The 20,489-nt window shown below is 38.7% G+C and overlaps 1 protein-coding gene across 2 annotated transcripts; it reads left to right on the forward strand.

Annotated features, from left to right (window-relative positions):
• Positions 1-1,144: 1,144 nt before the first annotated feature.
• LOC106523789 (ubiquitin-associated protein 2) lies at positions 1,145-16,294 on the forward strand. Of its 2 annotated transcripts, XM_014017339.1 has the most exons (29): positions 1,146-1,236; positions 2,428-2,571; positions 2,764-2,841; positions 2,979-3,089; positions 3,252-3,408; positions 3,762-3,839; positions 4,436-4,499; positions 4,767-4,861; positions 5,028-5,077; positions 5,809-5,873; positions 5,994-6,225; positions 6,320-6,575; positions 6,681-6,818; positions 8,078-8,214; positions 8,541-8,773; positions 8,974-9,214; positions 9,447-9,486; positions 9,618-9,744; positions 9,919-9,976; positions 10,103-10,304; positions 10,505-10,596; positions 11,220-11,270; positions 11,477-11,558; positions 13,045-13,245; positions 13,334-13,504; positions 13,966-14,070; positions 14,462-14,529; positions 15,086-15,277; positions 15,482-16,294. In XM_014017339.1, exons 2-29 carry the CDS (start codon positions 2,473-2,475, stop codon positions 15,575-15,577), a joined length of 3,519 nt encoding a protein of 1,172 aa, XP_013872793.1. In that variant the 5' UTR covers positions 1,146-1,236; positions 2,428-2,472; the 3' UTR covers positions 15,578-16,294. The 2 variants fall into 2 exon arrangements, with proteins under 2 accessions (XP_013872794.1, XP_013872793.1); XM_014017340.1 differs by lacking the exon at positions 13,966-14,070 and having other exon boundaries at positions 1,145-1,236.
• The last annotated feature ends 4,195 nt before the right edge of the window (positions 16,295-20,489 follow it).

Below are 20,489 nucleotides of genomic sequence, written 5' to 3' on the forward strand. Positions count from 1 at the left end.
GCTTATTCACACACACACACTAATGCATGATGTTCAGAGATTCAGGTGCAGAGCTGTAATAGTTCATTTCAAAACATATTACACAAAATTAAATCTATATTTAGTTTTTAGGAACATAATTTATTAAAGTTATCTACATCTTCAGGAATAAAGTTTTTGTTGCATTTATTTGGTAACTTTTTCCCAGTTTAAATCAATCATCTTAATTTTCTTGCCTTTTGTTTTGTTTTGGTGAATAAATTGGCATTTTATAAAATAATGGAACAAAACTTAAATGCCATTTTATGAGATAAGCTTGTAGTTTAAATCAGTCTGGTCTGGTTTGAGTGTTAATGTGTTTTTATCCAGAGTTGGCAGGACAGACAAAGCCATTAATCTTTTGTTTGAGACTAAGGAAATATACAACTACATTTTCTTAGATGTTTCTTTGGTTTGAACAACCTGATTTGAACGAACGAGTGATTCATTGGCTTCTGCAGAACCTGAAAACCTGCTGAAGAGCAGCAGAACAATGAAAACATGCAGGATAGTGGCCTTGGAGGATCAAGACTGAGCAGCACTGATGTAGTTTTGCTCATTCGTAAACAGCTAATAAGCTTCAGTAACTAGATAATCCCTGCAGCAGCAGCAGCATTCAAGAATTTCAGCTCATTTATTTAGTTTGACAATGAGATATTTGTGTTTTACCACACAAACTTGACGTTCTTTTATGAGAAAAGCTTGTAATTTAAATCAGTCTGGTCTTGTTTCAGCTGTCCATTTGACCTGATATCAGCCTTGGTCATTCCAAAACATCAACTTTATTCTATTCTTTAAGGACAATTTTGTGCTTGTTGATGATAGTATTGTCTCACAGCATTTGAGCCACCTCTCATTGAAATTTCAACCAATATCATTTAAGAAAATTTCTTTCAGACACAATTTATGTTCATATTTAGGTATGCACTGTTTTAATAATACTTAATTAATTATAAGTATTATAATAAATACGTTGATGCACAACAAGGTAATTTAAAAGCTTCCCGGCCATGCAGTGCTGTTTAGAAAAATCCCACCTGTTGTCTTGTAAAAAAAAAAAAAAAAGGCGAGAACGCCTTCACGCGGGAACGCGCACATTAGGATCACGTGACCTGTTGGCTGATTTTTGATTGGCAGGATCCGTTTCACTACGTAGCTGTGGGTCACGTGACATTAACTGCTGCTGCTGCCTGCTGGCTGAGCGAAGCGTGTTAGCAGGTAAAAAAAAAAAATACAACACGTTTTTTTGTGTGGATAGTGTTTGAAATTCGAGTCAAAATATACAGAATATCAACTTATAATATTAGTTTTCTCGGTAGGAAATAGCTGAACCTAATCACACTGGTTGGTGTTTGACGAACTAACTCTTCGCAAATGCGCACGGGCCGTTCACAACACATGCCAGGGTGGTAGCAAATAGTTACATAAGTGAAGTGTAGCTTGGTAGGCTACATGTATCTTGACAAATCTCATTTTTACCCACGTACATGTTTTTGTTTTAAGATATAGTTGTTGCCTGTGGTGATTTTAATAAACCACGCGACCGTTTTCGTTTCGGTTGTTAGCTTGCAGCTAACGTTAGCTTATCTGTCGGTCAACACAAACAAAGGGCTTCATCGTCGAAACGTAGACACGCTTGATTTCGCTTCCTGTCKTGGTATGGTTGAACAAAAACTGTAACTTTATTTGACAGGCGAAGGAAAATGTAACAAAACCAATACATTTTCAGATAACCGTGGCAATTTGAACTAGGAATTTCTTGGAAATTGATCACGGTTGGAACAAAGACGAGTAGTTAGCCCAGCTGCTAGGTTACCTAATCGAGGGTTAGCGTATCCATCATCGCTTGTACCGTCAATCAGAAAATAAAATTACCTTTGATTGGTAATAACGTGAACTACCCAGTTAGGGCCGAGGATGTCACAAATCTTAACGTTTATGTTTTGCCATTTGCATTGAATTTAACACGTTTTTTTGTCGTCTCTCGTTTTACAGCTCATTACCGTGAGTAATGTTAATCGTTGATTATGTGCTTTCGATTTAGACTGGGATAGTGTTTATACCTTTTTGTGTTGATCACAAATGTATATTTGTCGATATCATCTAGTATAGATGGGTGGTAAAAGTATTCTAGCTCCCGTAGACCCTGGTGTTTAGTGTGGGGAGAGGGAGGGGGAGTTGTAAGATGACACCCGGACAGTCCCGTCTTGGCTGGCTAAATTTAACCAGGGATGTGGGGGCCACAGTTGGGAGTTATAGTCTTACATGGTATAGAACAGTGAGTCTCAGAMTGTGTACAACACTCTTTCACTCAGCACTGTTTTTTTATGGAAACAGCCATGCAACGTGATCATCTTCTCACCGATTAACTCGCACTCCTCTTAGCTTCTTCCTCTTTTTCTTTTTCAGATTTTTTTTCTATTTTGTACATACATTGCTTTGTATATACTGTATATGATGACTTCAGTGGTCAGCAATCAGACCCGAGGGACTCGGGACAAGACGCTGCCCACCACCACCACACAAACAACACAGCCACAGAAACAGATACAGGTGGGCTTTTTACCGTTGACCACACCTTTTGCTGTTAAATTCGATGTTATGGGTCTCCCAATGACACATGCAAATAGTGTGAATGCATTTTTCCCTCCCTCTTTCTTCTGAACCATTGTTTTAGATTAAAACAAGTGCAGGTACTACATGTTCTTGATGTCATTTCTCACTGAGCCCTGTTTACCTTGTCAGGCCACAGCAGAACAGATTCATCTAGCCCAGGTGATCTATGACAAAAATGATGCCGACTTTGAAGACAAAGTTAAACAGGTTTGTTCATGCACAGAAATTTAGGAGAAAAAAATCCATCTTTGGTAGAACTCATTCCTGGAATTTTAAAAAACTAAAACCCTTTTTGTGGCATAGGGTGTCCTAATGTCTTGTTTTCCTATGTCTTTGACACTCAGCTGATTGAGGTAACTGGGAAGACTCAAGATGAGTGCATGGTTGCCCTTCATGACTGCAATGAAGATGTAAACAGAGCCATCAATTTTCTCCTTGAGAGCCCTTCTGTCACAGTATGTGCATATACAACATAGATAATTTGTCATATACTTAGTGTGGTTTTTTTTTTCAATTGCTGTCAGTTTTTCTGTTTTGCAAAAAATGTAATGTGATTGTTTTTATTAATAACTCAAATTCATTTTATTTTACCATGTCACACTTTTTTTAAACTTCAGAACTGCTGGGAGACTGTGGGGAAGAAGCGTAGTCTTGGTAAAGAAGGAGGACCGTCAGACGTTAAAGAGAACAGGGAGAAGAAAGGAGAGAGAGAGGTCAGTCGTGGACGTGGAGGGTCCAGCAGGAGGGGCAGAGGAATGAGCCGGGGTCGTGAAGGTAAGGAAACTTGATAAAAGGCAGTTACACCTTGGTTTTATTTTTGTTTTGTTGAAATATTGCACATACTTAAGGGGGAATATATATATATATATATATATATATATATATATATATATTCCCCGCATGCTAAGTCCAAGTAAATCAAACTTTTGTGAAGCACATTCAACTCTGTACAGAACAAAGTACTCAATGCGAATATTTCATTGATTAAGATCGGGAGTTAGCATGCGTTGTTTAAGTGTTCCCTTTAATTTTTTGAGCAGTATATATATATATATATATATATATATATAAGACAGAATTTATTAGTTGCTTCCTAATGACTTACTTTGTTTGTTGTTGGGTTATAGGTCGGTCAGAAGAGAATGGGTTTGATGTGGCTCCTGGAGAGAGAGGGGATGACCGTGGCCGCAGGGGCCGCGGCAGAGGTACCATTGAAAAAATTACATATTTTTAAATGTATTCAAATACAAAACTAGATATTGTTTGTCGTGGAAAATATCCACTAAGGCAGGCACACGCAAATAAAGAAAAGTGCACTGCGTGGTTTTCGGTCGTCAGATTTAATAAGGTTTGCATATGCAAGATGAGTAGCGACAACTCAGCAGACCCAAATCAGAGAATCCGTCAAGCTGCTACTGGCTAGCAACAGACAGGAAAGGCATTAATATTATTCCGGGCGGAGTACGTGAGCAACAAATAAGAGCATGACAAATGGTATAGAGATATCGCATGACCAATGAAAGGATTACGAGTTACACAGGCAATATGAAATGAGAGCAAGGTCCGTAGACATCAAATGGCGTCTTTAAGAATCATGAGAACAGATTATACAAATGTAGCAGTTATTAGAGAGGTACAGACTAATAATGTCAAGGCAGTGTGAACAGGAATGAGCAGGCACGTATTTATATAATTATTCCAGCACATTGTTACTTTTAAGTTTGCAGAAGTGCTTCATCAGAAGTAGAAGTTTAGGCATTCCAATCAGTGATGGTCATCTTTCTGTTTTTCTTGACTTCAGGGGTAGGTGGTCGTGGCAGAGGAAGAGGAGCTGCTGGTAACAGATTCTCTTCTCAGGGAATGGGGTAAGACATTGGCTTAGTGTTATTTCTAATTTAAAAAATAAACTAGTTTTTATAGTTGTTATGAGGGTCTATTTTATTCTTTTAAAGGAAATATTTAATTTTCTGACATTTTGTGAAAAATATAAATACCTTATTTTCTCTAGCCTACAGGCATCAAAAACAGACCATGCAATTTTCACTTGTTTTTTGTTTGCTCATGATTCTTACATTTCTTTTTTTTCTTCCTGTTTTGTTCATCTGTTCCTCTTTTTTTTCTCTCTCTCTCAGTACTTTTAATCCTGCCGACTACAGTGCAAACTCTGGAGCTCAGCATCAGCAGGAGAATTGGGATGGTGATGGCAATGAAACTGCTGAGGGAACTGGTAAGTAAAATAAAAAATAAAATTCAAAAAATTGGTTGCTGGTCCTGCCTTTGTTTTTAATTAAGATTAGCTAATTCTAGTGACAGCTGCATAACATGATGAGCACAGAAGCGGTAAAAATTAATCTGCACTTTAACAATTGATTTGCTCATTTCTTTTGTTTTAGGAACTTGGGGAGGCAATCTGGAAGAGTGGACAGATGACTGGAATGAGGATGTAAGGCAGCACATTCTAATGATTTGAAATCCGTTTTGAGTGAATTAATCAGACTTTTAATGACACTCATATACATGCTGGGAAAATGTTAGGAATTCCCAGTCCTACATTTTTAAGCTAGTTTATCAGAAATTAATTCTTGACAAAAGGAGTAAAATGTTCACTCCATGGTTAGTTGCTATAATGTTAGGAAAATTGTGGCTAGCTGTAATAATACCATTTCATAACCACAAGGTCTATGACTGTTCATGATACATTTATTTATTAATTTTTTTATTTGACTTATTGGCTACATCTATTGTGTAGTTCTACCAGGAAAGTTAAAAATGTTGCTCATTTTAGCAGAAACATAAAACTGGTATGCCTTTTTTGGTCCTTGTTTCATTGTACAGTTCATTGTAAGGAAAGCTCTGCTAACTAAACACAAAAAGGAACATCCCTTAATGAAATTACTGGTGCCATGGACTTTGCTCYGTTTTCTTTCTCCCACCTGAGTTGTTTTATTTTGATGTATTGCCAGTGTCATTGGAGTAGTTTTCAGGCTCAAATTAAGGCAGAATGGAACTGCTGTTTATCCTGATCAGGATGATTAGTAATGCATGGTGGTGTAAACAGTAGTGGAGGGGTGTTAGTGAAGATACTTTATTCCAATGATTTTTAAAAAAATGATATCAATTCTTAAATATCACATCTATGTAATTAAAAAGAGAACTGTATTTGTCTTTTTATAGTTGTCTGAGACCAAAGTGTTTACTGCTTCTTCTGCTCCAACAAACCACATTGTACAAGGACAAAGGTAAGCCATTTTCGCTTGCAAAAATGCACAGAACAGGCTTTAATCCAAAAATGTTTTAACTTCTATCCTCCATCTCCAACCTTGTTTTACTACTCGTTTTCTTCTCCCTTGTGACTTTAGCGTGGACCTGGCTACCTTACTGCCTAAGACTGCGGGGACTGTAGGAGGTTCCATGGATCCTGACTTGGGAGCAATTGGCGATGGTCCCTCTTCAGATGATTTGGGCCAAAGCCTGGTGTTCACCAATTCTCATCACAATGGTCGCAGTGCACCACACAGCTACGCACATGCCACAGCCAACAGCTATGCCCATGCCGCCTCTGCTAACACCACCTATGCACACGCTGCGCTGGTATTCACAATCTTACACAAGAAAAAGCATTGGTGATGGTACTAATGTTGAACAACAGTACTCAGTTTGATCTTCGACTGTGTTGTGCTTTCAGTCTTCAGTCATAGGTTCAGGTTTTGGATCCCTGAATGCACCTAAGCAGGTACCTGCAGCTGACATTCGGACATCTGAGCAACTCAATGGTCCTCGGCTTGGCMAGAGAACCAGTCAGATGTTGGTGACCGCCAGCAGCAGTAATGTTTCCAAAGAAGCAGGACCACCTCCAGTTCAAAGTCCTGCTCTTGCCCCTTCCCCCTCTGTGGATGCCAAGGCCCAAAGGGCAGAGAGCAGCCCTATCATGTCTCAAAACTGTAAGTGTATTTTAAAATTCAAAAAACATGGCTTACCTTTGATCATGTATTCTAAGACAACAGAATTTAATTGTTAATTTTTTGTATATATATATATTTTTTAAGTGGAAATGAAACTTCAGCCAGAGCCATCAGCAGTGCTCAGCCAGCTGGCTCAAAGGCAGCAACAGTCCTCCATCCTTACCACTACAGAGCCTCTGGGCCTGTCTCAGTCACACGCACCACAGGTCCCCACACCACCAGGTAGATCTAATCTTCAAAATTGTGTCCTGCTGTGTTGATAAATACATGACAAATAATGTGACATTTAAAGCTGCAAGAAAAATCACAATTTGTTTTTTAATATTTATAACTGGTGGATAAAATCAGCCAATTCTGTTCTGCAATAGCAAATTAATTTGTGGACAACTACATTCAGTGATATAGGCATGGGTCGGGTATCAGTTTCATGTTGTACTACAATATGAAAAAGTCAGTTTGAATACCGCAAAAAAATTCAGACAGACCGTTCCTTTTGGTATGCATGTTTTAATTTTTTTTGGTTTTACTGACTTGTCAGAGAGAAAGTTGTTCAGCTGTAGAATCATGATCCCTCCCTCCGTGTACCCCTGGATTAGCTGCCAGCTCTGCAGGTTGTATGATGGCTGTAAGAAGCGAGTTCCCCGAACTTTTTCCCCTGTCTAAAAGAACAAAGTCAGCTATATTGGATTGCTTCAGATACTGTAAAAAGACAGACAACCATGGCTTGTGGACAATGGTAGCAGAGAAGACAGCACATCTAACATAATAGCAAAATTACAGGAGCACAACCAGGTAAAGTTTGTGCTATCTTGACATAAACAAGCTAGCTTTAGCATCAGTCATTAATGAAACGCATCACTGTGTTGCTGTGACATATTGTGCTATTCGCAACTTGTCTACAAGAGTGTTTTGGGGTTATTGGATTGTGTATTTGATTAGTTTTAAGTGAAAGGTAAAAGTGCAGAGTAGAGTACCTCCGTAGCTTTAGCTGAGCAACTCTTTAGCTGAATGTGCATTTCATAAATGCACATTCATAATGTAATGTTTTTATATATATGTATGTTTTATATATGTTGTGCAGTATACCCTGATGTTTATCTATTAAAGCAGTAGAAAAGCAGTTATTGTATTTGATGTAAACTTGATCAGTAGAGCTTTATTGTGTTGGGTGCTAAAACTCATATGTTTGAACACACACGTTAGGGAATTAAATTTCAGCATGTACCTATGATCTAAAAACAACTTCTAAAGTAAATTAAAGTTAACTAGGACAAATGAAAAGTTAATTTATTTTTAAATACCAATTTCAAAGTAACACCTTTAGCTGTAATCATAATATCGTGACAGTGAAATTGTGATATTTTTTCTTATACAGTCAGAATTTCATACCGGGCCATGCCTTCAGTGATGTGCTCTTTCTTGCTAATGAACTTCATTCACATCTGACAATTGTTTGAATCGTGTGTTTTCTTGACTTTCAGGCCATGAATCCTCTACACCACCGGTAAGGGATGGAGCTTCTCCTGGAAGCAAACCACCAGGTCTGGAGTTTTCAATAACTGAGGCCCCTCACCGGCAGTTAAAGACACAGAGACGCAGAGCACCTCCTCCTTCTAAGGTCACTTCTGGTGATATCTGAATGTTTTACTCAAAATATATAAAAGGCTTCTTTCAAAATGGTTGAGTATTATTAGTTGTAATGCTAGGTAGTACCTTGAAGTCGTAAACCTTTACATAATGTAAACAAAAAACAATTAGTTGGGGATAAACAAAGGTCTGTTTCTCAATACTAAACCATATAATCAGTGACTTGCTAAAAAACAAGTGAAAACGCTAATACAATTTTCAGCTTTATTTTTTCTTTGTAAATGAAGCACACAATTTCTACCAGTTTGTTGACTTTTTTTGCAATTCATTTCAACATATTGATGCTGTCTACCACAGATTCCATCGACAGCCGTGGAGATGCCCGGCTCAGCAGATATGTCTGGTCTGAATGTTCAGTTTGGAGCTCTTGACTTTGGGTCTGAAGCTGGCAGTGTAGCGACAGATGTGTCACAGACAGAGTTGTCCAGAGAGCATGCCCCTACCCTGGCTCCAACAAGTATACCAACTTCGGCTGCTGTTTCCACACAGCAGCAACAGAGCAGCATTTTCCCCAAACAAGGAGCTGTGAGGTACACAAGTTTTTATTTATTATAAGACAAGTTGAATGAAATCAAATATTTACCAAAAGGCCTTGCCTGAGACTGAATGAGCTCAGCCATATGTGGTTTGCATGCTCAACTTTCTGGGGTTTATCTTTTTAGCATGTTTGTCACAAATATACCTTTCCCCTYAACTGTGTTGTTTTCTTTCCTTTTTTTTCTGTAATCAGTGAACACATGAGCAGCTTACCCTCAGCTGTATCAGATGGCAGCTTCCCTTCACCATCTATGGGCCTACCCAGTGCTGCTCCCTCTGCTTCTCTTGGTCTCCCTAGTGCAGCAGCACCACCCTCCTCTTCTATTCCCACAACAACCAATCGTGTGGAGAACAGTGGTTCAAGGGCCCTGCCTCCCCATCTTGGCTTCTCTCAGAACAAAGATGTCCCATCAGCTTCTAGTGCACCTCTAATGGTGAGAATAAACTCTTTTGTTTATGTAAATGTCTGATAAGGCTCTAGGGTCTTCTTAACCTGTCCTGCACAGCTGCTTTTTAATCTGTGTTATGGTTATACTTTTCTATGTGCAAATAAATAAAATAAAATGTATACCTAAAAGTCCCAGATAAGTTAACTCATTTTTTTCAAGTTTATGGCAACATTTGATTTATCAAAATTAAGACTTTGAATGTTTCTTTTTGTCGTAGAATGGCTACAGTGGTATGAAGGCACAGAGCACACAGGAAGGTAAGTACTTTACAATAATTGACATCTAAGACTTGATAAAATATGCTGAATGCCAACTAAAGTCTACAAGTGAAAGTTATTGAGATTGTCTGATAAATGGATTAAGATTAATTTTATTGTTCTTTAATCAGTTACATCATCACCAAGAACGATAAAAACGGAGTCTACTGTTATGACAAGTGACGGCAGCTCTGGCCATCACATCCCTTCTCCTGCAGTTACAGCTTCTCACTCAGCACCTGTCTCATCGCTCAGCAGGTAAGGGTTGGTGTCAGTCGTATGTGACATTTATCCTGGAGATAATGATGACTAAAGCACATATCTCAATCATTCTATGTGGAGAAAACTTGACTGAATCTTCTGTTTTTATAATGAAATCACTGTTGTGAGTTTGAACTTGTGGCTGACAGAATTATGTCACTGTCTTTGTAGTCATGTGAGCAGCTCTCTCTCATCTGGAGCCGCTCTCGCCACAAATTCCTCTCTTACAGTAAGTTGGTTTACACAAACACACAATGTAGTATGCTGACAATACTTCGCTCTTTGATAAGTGAATTTTTAAATGTTAAGACGGTGGTTTTATTAAACACATTTTGCTAATGTCTTGCTCATTCAGATAACTGAGGAGAGTAGCAACAACCTCCACGCCTTTTCAACATCATCCAATCAAGTTGTAAATCCCAGCGCTCCCCTGAGCGTTAGTTCTTCGACCAATGGACTGCACCAGTCAGGAGGGCCAGGACTAGTAACTCCAAATGGCACAAACACAGTCCCAGCTGCAGGCAGCCGCACGGCACCTCAACTCACCACAACTTCTGGTACGGACTGGATCAGCTGCACACAAGAATGAACACTCAAGACTCTTTGATCTTAAGTGTTTTTTTTTTTAAGTTTTCAAAATTAATTTGAGTAAAAAAGTCTACGTTTCAGCTATTTCTACTTTAATTCAAACATGCATGTTGGTTTCACTGTAATTAAAGGGCAGTTATAAATAATCACTGTTTATTCTCTTCATTAGGTAAAGCTCCTCCTAACCTGGCCCAAGGAGTGCCTCCTCTCCTGGCCAACCAGTACATTATGGGCCCTGGTGGCTTGCTCCCTGCTTATCCAGTAAGTACCACTTTGCCCAGTGCTTGCCTCATGAAAATGTAGTATTTTGATGGTTGGATTTCCTTAGTATTTAAAGTGATTTATATATATAAATTCTAAAATATAACAGCAAATTTCTCCCTAAGTATTTTTTGTCTTTACAGTAAGTTGATGTAATCTCAGAGATTTCTTAAAGTGCCTGTGATATCAAATCTTTGGTAATAAATATGAGATTAAGAGTCAATATAGTTGTATGTAAAATAAGGGGAAGAGGAATGTCTGCATGTGAACAGAACATTGCTATATTGTCTAACAACACAGACTGCACAGAAGAATCTGATATTTCTTTAGATTATTTTGAGTCACTCTCAGATGAAGAGGAGGCAGAGTTCAATTAATGTTTCAATAAACAAAGAACAGGGAGTTTTCTTTCTTAAGGAGTTTCCCTGTGATGTCACTTCCTGTTTATTTTTAGCTGAGACAAATTCAAAAGAAAATATGCCACTTGTATGACTAAATGGGTAAAATCATGTGTATTATGCCACTGTTTTTAAAATAAAGATGTTTTTTCTTTTACTTTTTGTATTTAAAGTATATTCATGTCACAGGCTTTTAAAGATCATTTGTTTTCTTCACTTCAACAGCAGATCTATGGATACGAAGACCTGCAGATGTTGCAGTCTCGCCTCCCTTTGGTAAGTCTGTTAGTCAGATTTAAAAACTAAACAGCCTCGTGATGGTTTTTTTATATACTGTATATACATACTGTATAAATGTAATTTCATTTTGTCTTTAACACTAACATGTAGTACCAATAGATTAAACGTTTGACACTTCAGTTTTTTTCCATGGACAAATATTCTGCATCATGATTTATTTATTTACTTGTTTGTTTCTGTAGCATGACTTCTATGGTGTGACATTCCCTGGTGCTACGGCTCCAATGCCTGGAAGAGATGGCCTGCCCAATAATCCTTACTCTGGTAAGTAAAATTTTGTTGTTTGTCTGATTTAGTAGTTTACTCCATATTTTTATTCAATTCGGTGTCCATTCAAATCCATTTGTTTATATTTTACAGAGTCTTTTTTGCATTTTTTGTGAATATTGCAGCAGGAATTGTAGCCATTTAAAAAACTGCTACTATTGGACTTGAGCCCAGTTTTTATTCCACATCTTCCTTCATTTTTCATGTTTTCTACTAGTGCTGGGCGATATGGCCTAAAATCAATATTGCGATATATTGACCAATTCACCTCTAACGATAAATGCACGATAACTCTTACCACCCCCACCACACACAAATACATGGTATAGTATAGTCATAACACTATAATACAGTGTCCATGTTCTTAGTCAAAGTACACAGTTTAGATTTTGAACAGCTTATCTGTAGTTTATATTTGTCATTTTAGTGTTTTTAATATTTAAAAAAACATTTTGGCAAGACAGTCAGATATAGTGAAACAAATATTTAACCATCTCCATATTGTAAATATTCAGTGCAAACAAACACATTATGTATAATTTTATATTTAAAAAAATATGCCTTTTGTACTGCACAAAATACCTTAAATACATTTTTTATTTGTTAGACTGACAGATTTCTCTATTAAAATAAGTATTTCTTTCAAAAAGATTATATTATTTAAAGAGCTCATGTAGTCATTTAATACTATTTATTCTTCATATTTGTTCATTTATTGAACCACAGAGCAGTTTAGTCACAGTATGGTTCTAAATATAAGCAAGTTTTATTGTGAAGAAGGAAATTTGATGTTTATGATAAACTACATAGTGGGAACATAGCGCGTTTTTTTTTTTTTTTTTTTGGAGTGGGGGTAACACTAAGCGGAGACTCATCTTTTCTATAATATGGGACAAAGAAATGTTTATCTGTTAGAGTTAATATTGTTTCATTAGAAGAGTTGAAACAACGGCTCTCTCAGAACAACTCCTGTCTCCTGTTTGTGTGCACCTCGACGTGCTCCCATAACAGCGCCATCGAGGAGAGGAGTTTGATCACGCAAGCAAAGCTGGACATAATCAGCTCGATAACGAAGCTCTGAACACRTAAACTTATAGTGTGTTAGATTTTAGATACCAAACGTCTCGGGTAGCTCGGGAGCAAAGTGTGGAGAGAGGACGGGGGTTTGCTCGCTCAGGACAGGAGCTGAAGGCTGACTGGTGTTTATCCTGACTGCTTCACCGACATCAGAAAGACCTGCTCTGCTCTGATTGGATAAAGTAAGCTGTGGGGTTCGTTTGATTTGTTGAACGCAACGTCTGTATCAGACTGGGCGTCTTGAGACTGCAACAGAAAACGAGCAGGTTTCTCTTTTCCTCATTTTTTGAATACCAAAAATACAGACATGGGCAAAATGTCGTCKGTTATTGACATAAATGTCGGTATTTGTTATTTTTCGTTTTATCGCCCAGGCCTATTTTCTACCAATATTTTTTTCATTCAGGTGAGGCAACAAAGTTTGGCAGGAATGACTCTTCTCCACCGGCACCCCCGACCAGCTTGTCTACGGCTGGGGTTCAGTCACAGCCCCAACAGACACAGCAGGCAGGGACACAAGGTCAAGGGCAGAACCAGAACCAGGGACAGCAGACACAGAACCAGGCCTTCCTCAACCCTGGCCTACCGCCTGGCTATGGATACACTGGTAAGGAGACAAAACTGCTTTGTATTGAACTGCATTCATTTGATTTCCACATAGCTTAATACATTTTGATTTATTTACTACATCAAAGGTCTGCCATACTACGCCGGCATGCCTGGGGTTCCCTCAGCCTTTCAGTATGGCCCAACGGTCTTTGTGCCTCCAGCTTCTGCCAAGCAGCCTGCAATGGGCCTGGCCAACCCCTCCAGTCAGTACCACCAACAGCATCAGCCCAGTTATGGGCAGCACGCATATGGCACAGGTATGGCAAGGACAGAACGACGAGGTCCTTTCTGGCATGCTTTGTATTTATTACAGCACATTTTCTCCCATTGTAAACAATAATAAATAAATTCTYAAGTGTTTAATTGAAGATGTTACTAATTTGACATTTAGCCTCTAGAGATAGCTGTACTTGAAAAAGTCTGGGGCAAAATATGAGTAATAGGAGTGAAAAAGGGAGAAAACTTGCTGCATGTTTGTGTTTGTGTGGCGGGAGTAGGTCTGTTTTTTTAATTTGCTTATGCTGCTTGCATAGCTAAAACCTACTGCTGAAGTTGGGCACAGCTCAATATACACAGCTGCCATTGTAGACAGGTTACCTTACTATCTCTCTCCTGCTCTGTCTTCTCTTCATATCCCCCTTTTCTTCTTCACCCATCTGTTTCTCATCTCTTTTCTTCCTCCTCCTCCGTCTCCTCTGTACTGTTCTTCCTCCTTCAGCCTTTGATGACCTGTCTCAAGCCCACGGTGGGGAATACAATAAGGCAGGGTATGGAGGTTCTGCCCAGTCACAGGCCAAGTCAGCGGGCAGCGGCCCAGGGAAAGGTACTTAAAACACGTCTGCATACAGAACAACACAGGTTTTCATACTTCATATTTTCCTGGGGAAGATAATTTGTTTTACTTACAACAGTTGAGTTTTGTGGAGACAGTAGTGCTTATGCATGCCTGTGATTACATGTTGACAGAGTAGTGCATGCTAAAGGATAGGAAAGACTAAGACACGCCTCTGCAGCTCCTCACTTACTATGCTTTTTCCTACTGGCTGGCACCTTTAACACTAACACACAAAAATTGATATTTAGGATTAACTGTCAGAAGTGTCGGTGTTAAGATTCCATTAACTACTTCATGTACCACTTGATATCCCTTTAATTCTCTAATAATTTTTTCTTCCTGTTCCTCTGCCTCTTTTTTCTTCTCCTGTCAACAACAGGATTGACAGGATCAGGTACCAGTGGTGGAGTTCCTGACATGGGAGGTTCCATATACGGCAAAACACAGGTGTGTTTATTTCTGCTGTTTATGTTTAACAGAGTTTTTAGATCTCGGCAGTGCTTTGTGAATTATAGATAATACATCTGTAGAAATTTGAAGTGGGACATTATTTTAACTCTGGTTGAAAAGTTCAAAAGGATTGGTTGGATTACATTTTATGCTCGTCGACCCTTGCAGGCTGTCATTTTTGGCAAAACTAACCAAGAAATGGTAAAGAACTACAGTATGTGTCTTTGAAACAGGCTGCCTGAAGATGCAGATATTTGCATATTTTTCTGTTAATCACAAATCCAGTTTGTTCCTTCAATTCAGGTCCAATCATTTGATTTAATAGCTTGAGCATTAAAAAAGGCAGCATTGAGGTTTTACTGAAAATAGGTACAGGGAGTAGACTGGAAATGAGTGAAATAATCCACCAATGTCCAGAGAAAGACATTTAGACTTTAATAAAGGCTGAATAACTTTGGGAACAAAATTTATAAACTTATTTTGCTCCATGCCTTTTTATTACTGTACAGTTATAATAATAACTATTAATAATAATGTTTTGTGTTCTCCTCAGTCATTTGACAAGCAAGGCTTCCACACAGGGACGCCTCCTCCCTTCAGCCTGCCTTCAGCGCTGGGAGGGACAGGGCCGATGAACCCCGGGGGCGCACCTGGCTATGCCCCTGCACCCTTCTTGCACATCCTGCCTCCACACCAACAACCCCACTCCCAGCTACTGCACCATCATCTCACACAGGATGGACAGGTAAATGGAGCATGCCTTGTTAGAATAGTAAATTGTCTAWCTGCAAAGCTCTCTGGATTTAGAAAATGTACTGACCACATCAACCTCACAGGCCAATAATTTGACAAATATATTTAAGAATTTGGACACAACAGGTTCCTCTGTTAAATGGGGCTGTAGAAAAGGCAAATTAAATTAACCTCTGAAACCTCTGGTTGGTTGCAGGGTGGTCCTGGTCAACGCAATCAGTCCAGCAGTATGCAGCAGAAAACCCAAGGCAGCAAGTCCAGCTACGGCAGCTCTCCATACTGGGCAAACTGAGGAATGCTTTCCATTCTCCTCTCCACCATAAGGCTGTGTGTGTGTGTGTGTGTGTGTGTGTGTGTGTGTGTGTGTGTGTGTGTGTGTGTGTGTGTGTGTGTGTGTGTAAAGCTAAAACAAACAAAACAAAGCAAACAGACACACAATGAGCATCTCTGCTCTCCCCACCTCCCCAAGTCCTCATAAGTCTTTTGGGTTCTCTCTTGCCCCTCTTTTCAGAATTGGTTGTACATGTAAGATATTTATGTATGTATTTATATATATAAATATATATATACTGTATATGTAATAGTAGAACATGAAATGTGGTTATTGCATTTTATTTTTGAAGGACTTTTGTTTACCCTTTTTTTTTTCAAAACTGCAGAAAAAGATGTTGCATTATTGAGCATGCGGGGTTATAAATCAGATTTTTTTAAAGAGAAAGCAGTAGCACTGATTGCATATGAGGACGCTTTCAGGTGGGGGTGGGGTTTATAATTAACTGCATCTGTCTCTCTTTTTTTATTTTGTACAAGACTCCTAAAATGGTCAAATTCATCTCCCTTTAACTTAATTTTATATCTTCACGTTTCCCTCCTCCTCCCTCTTCTGGACGCTACCCACTCTGTTTTGACATCTTTTTAAAAACCGACTTGCCCAACCAAATTTTATATTTAATTTTAACCATCATTTCTCTCTAAATAAAGTTCTGAGCACTTTGAGCTCTGATCCATGTCTTTTTGTGTTTTATTGATGCATGTTTTTGTCTTGAGCAGAACTGCTTGTAATATTCATTTATGGACTTTAGATGGCTATAAATGTATTTTTTTAAATAAATATTTACCTAGCTTTCTTTCCTAAAGTTCTTGTATATTAAAACTTATCAGTCATTGCTGATTACATGTGATAAGGAAAACTTGAGGCATTTTAATAGTTTAGTGTATAGAGTAAAATGAGGAGGCCAACTCATTTCAGCGTACAAATTTTTTCACAAATCATCAAAAGATGAAGTTGATACACACAGGTCTGGTTTGTATATCCCCGTGGGGACTGTACATTGACTTCCATTAATTTTTTTTCCATTTACCCTAAGATAAAACTCACAGTTACCTACCCTAGGGTACACACCCTAAAACTAACCTAAACTCAGTTTAAACCTWTGTCCTAAACCGAACCCCACCCCACCTGTAATTTGCATTTGGACCGGGCATTGATCCACACGATGCATGTTTAGTCCCCACAAGGCTGCTTTTTTGGGAAAATTGTCCCCACGATGTAGGAAAAACAAGAATACACAGCTTAGCAGAATAAAATGAATATATGAAGGGCAAGCAAAATTTTTTTATTTTCATTTTTATGTTAATTGTGAGGCACTCTGTGTCTTGACCAGACGTTTTTGGGTTAACAAACCCTAATAGGGTTTATTTATATTTAGAAAAACTGTGTTAAGCAGGTATTATAGTTGCTCTTTAWAAAATGTAAAAGTTTTTGAAGACCAAAAAGGTGAACTTGGCTGTTGGATCAATAGTCACTGATGAGTTTAATGGTCTGTTTCAGCAGTCCCAGTTTTGCTGCTGTTATGTAGTTTTACCAGTCACCGCCAGGTGGCAGTATAAATATACCGCTTCGTGAATGAAATTATGAGGTGAATCCTTATATTAAGGAGTTATTTTTCCATAATAAATTCACATTAAACTGATATTGACCTTTTGTTAAAAGACTAAGCAATTCAAATTCAGGATAAAAAGCCAGAGAAGAATGCTGTGTTTTATATAATGGGCCTAGACTTTAAATGGTAAGCATTGTTCATGCATTATTTGATTAGTTTCTGGGATTTGCTGGTGACTGTCTACTAAATGAGGACAAAGGAAAAAAATATTTTCAAACCACAGGGCTCTTGTATCTATTTAAAGAAAAAATACTGTGCTTACTGAAAATCGAGCGTCTGTGGAGTCCCAGAACAATGTCTATACAACCCTAAAATCTTGCAGATAAAAACAAGAGGATAAGAAAAGAAGACAAAACGATGCTCTACTGCAGAATTCAATGTAGAGCAGAAATAAGTGAAATTCAGTGAGTGGCAGGTGCTATTGTGGATTAAGCGCAGGAGCCTGCAGCAACGAGGTCAAAAGTCAAAGTGTAGATAAAAGGCCAACCCCAGCTTCCCCTTTGAGCCCACCCACAGAGGCGCACAGATACCAGAGTGGTGGGCCAAAGGAAGGACCTGAGGGAACGGAAAAGTACATGACACAATAAAAGTAGAGAAAATAGTGGGGGCAGAGTCATCACGGAGATGAGAACATCGTGATAGCAGAGCAGGSGAGCCACGATGGAAAAATTTAAACAAGAACCAATGAGCATCAGAAAGACACGTTCTGTGTTTCATATCCTTCTTGATGATGCAAGAATATCATGCCATATCAGATTTAAACTAGCAAGTTAGCAAATTAGCTATGTCTTTGATAAAAAAACTATTTCGTTTTAATTTCTCAAAAAGCAGATCAGTTTTGTGACTTTTACTCAAACTGATGTAAACACATGATTCACTCTGTTATTTCACTGAGACACAGGAATGCCCCTAAGAGTGTTTATTGACACTTATGACCGCTCAGATGTCGACAAAGACGTTTTGCTGGGGTTCATAAAGTTCACTCCTTTGAGAAACACGAGGAGCTGTGAGGCAGGAGGACATCCTAAAACATAGAGAACCTGAATGACCTGCTGCTTTGAGATGTGGGAACTTATGAAATGTATTTCTGCTGAATTGAGTCATCTTATTTTGTCAATGCTTTTTTTTTTTTAAAGCAAACCATTCCTCCCAGTTGAATCAGCTGTATTTTTTTTAATTCTCTTTCTTCTCCATCTGGAGTCTATGAGATGCTCCTATTCCTGTAGCTGTTGTGAAATATAACAGCGGGCTCCGTTCAACAAGAAACTGTCTGCAATTAGTGCAATTATGCTGATTTTCACTTGTGTCCCAATGCAGAACAGAGTTTCTGCTGTGCAYAGAGATACTGTATCTGTGGAAAAATCTGTGCAAAACAAAAAGCCATCAATCAACAAAGGCTTTGAATGAATGAATGAATGGCCCAACTGCAGATAATACCAGGCACAATTTGTAATGACAGCATTTACTTAGCTGGGGTCTGCGTTGCAATGGAGGGGCATCTCCTTTAAAGCTTCACTGCTTAAAGTGTCCCAAAAGTGTGAAAGTGGTAAACACTCAATTTCTGTCCATGTTCAAGGGAACAGTAGATGACAAGCTATCTCAATCCAATTAATCAACTTATAAAAGGATGTCAGTCCACACAATAGTGTCCAAACAGAATAATTGAAATGTTTTTTTTTTTAGAGGTTAAGGCGTATTTTTGTCAGGTACAGGGGTTATACAAAAAACCTGAAACACCTGGTTTTAGACCATAACATCCCTTTCAGACAGCTTCCTCTTGGGTCCACAGTTGATCCTGTTGGATGTGGTTGGTCCTTCTTGGTGGTATGCTGACATTACCCTGGATACCGTGGCTCTTGATRCATCACAAAGACTTGCTGTCTTGGTCACAGATGCACCAGCAAGAMGTGCACCAATTTGTCCTCTTAACTCTGGTATGTCACCTATAATGTTGTGTGCATTGCAATATTTTGAGCCAAACTGTGCTCTTACCCTGCTAATTGAACCTTCACACTCTGCTCTCAATGTKYAAATAATGAAGATTGGCCACAAGGCTGATCCAATTTAACCACGAAACCTCCCACACTAAAATGACAGGTGTTTCAGTTTTTTTTGTCTAACCCCTGTATGTTTGCTGCTGTTTTCTGGTGGATAGTGAAAGGTGGAGGTCATAGTTTACTCAACTTTATTTTGGTATGTCTGTGTCAATATTGTCCCAGAGACTTGACAAAGCTTGTATTCTACAGCAAGCTCAGCAGTATCCAAAACGTGATCCGTCCTCTTGTTCAGCCGTGGACCTTTTGGAGTTAAATCCTAGTTTGGATCATGTCACAAGAACTGAACATGTCTTTTGGTAACACTCAGAAAAATAGCACAACCTGAAAAATGCATACGTTCACATACCTAGATCTTTTTATTGCAACTTGTTTGTTCTTTCATATCTTCATTTTTCTGTATTGTCCTGATGACTGTGCAGGGTTGTGTGGATGTGGGGCCTATCGGTCACTGGGTGACAGGCAGGGTGCACCCTCAGTGTATTTATATGTGCCAGGGGCCACATATATAGACAAACAACCAAGCACACACACACACACACACACACATACCCCTTTAGGGTAATTATGCATTTTCAAGTCAGCTAAAATGCGCGGACAGTGAGAGACCAAAGGAGCAGAAAATCCACACATGCATGGGGAGAACATACAAAGCTGAAAGTCCTCAGGCAAGTTTCAAATGTGATTTTCTTATGCCATGAGGCAACAATGCTAACCAACTGTTTCACTGTGCAGATACCTTTTTGTCAGTAAAATAGGAAGTTTGTAAATCAGTACATTTATTACTGAACATGGGTGAGAAAAGCTCACAAAAAATTCTTCCTGTAAAGCCTGCTGTATTGTAGACAAAATAAGACAGATGTGTTCATTTTGTGCTGTTTGCACTTATAAATATTCTGCTCATTTCTTCAGTCCTGTATTTCATTGCACATAAATATGCATTTAAGCGGCACGGTGGCTCAGTTGGTAGAGCTGATGCCTCTCAGCAAGAAGGTCACCGGATCAAATCCCGGCTCGGGGACCTTTCTTGGTAGAGTTTGCAAGTTCTCTCTGTGCATGCATGGGTTCGCTCCGGGTACTCCGGCTTCCTCCCACAGACCAAAAAACAAACAAACAAACAAAAAAAAAAAAAAAACATGACTGTTAGGTTAATTGATAACTCTAAATTGTCCCTAGGTGTGAGTGAGAGAGTGAATGGTTTGTTTGT

The sequence above is a fragment of the Austrofundulus limnaeus genome, unplaced genomic scaffold (assembly GCF_001266775.1).
Source record: "Austrofundulus limnaeus strain Quisiro unplaced genomic scaffold, Austrofundulus_limnaeus-1.0 Scaffold166, whole genome shotgun sequence".
NCBI lineage: Eukaryota > Metazoa > Chordata > Actinopteri > Cyprinodontiformes > Rivulidae > Austrofundulus > Austrofundulus limnaeus.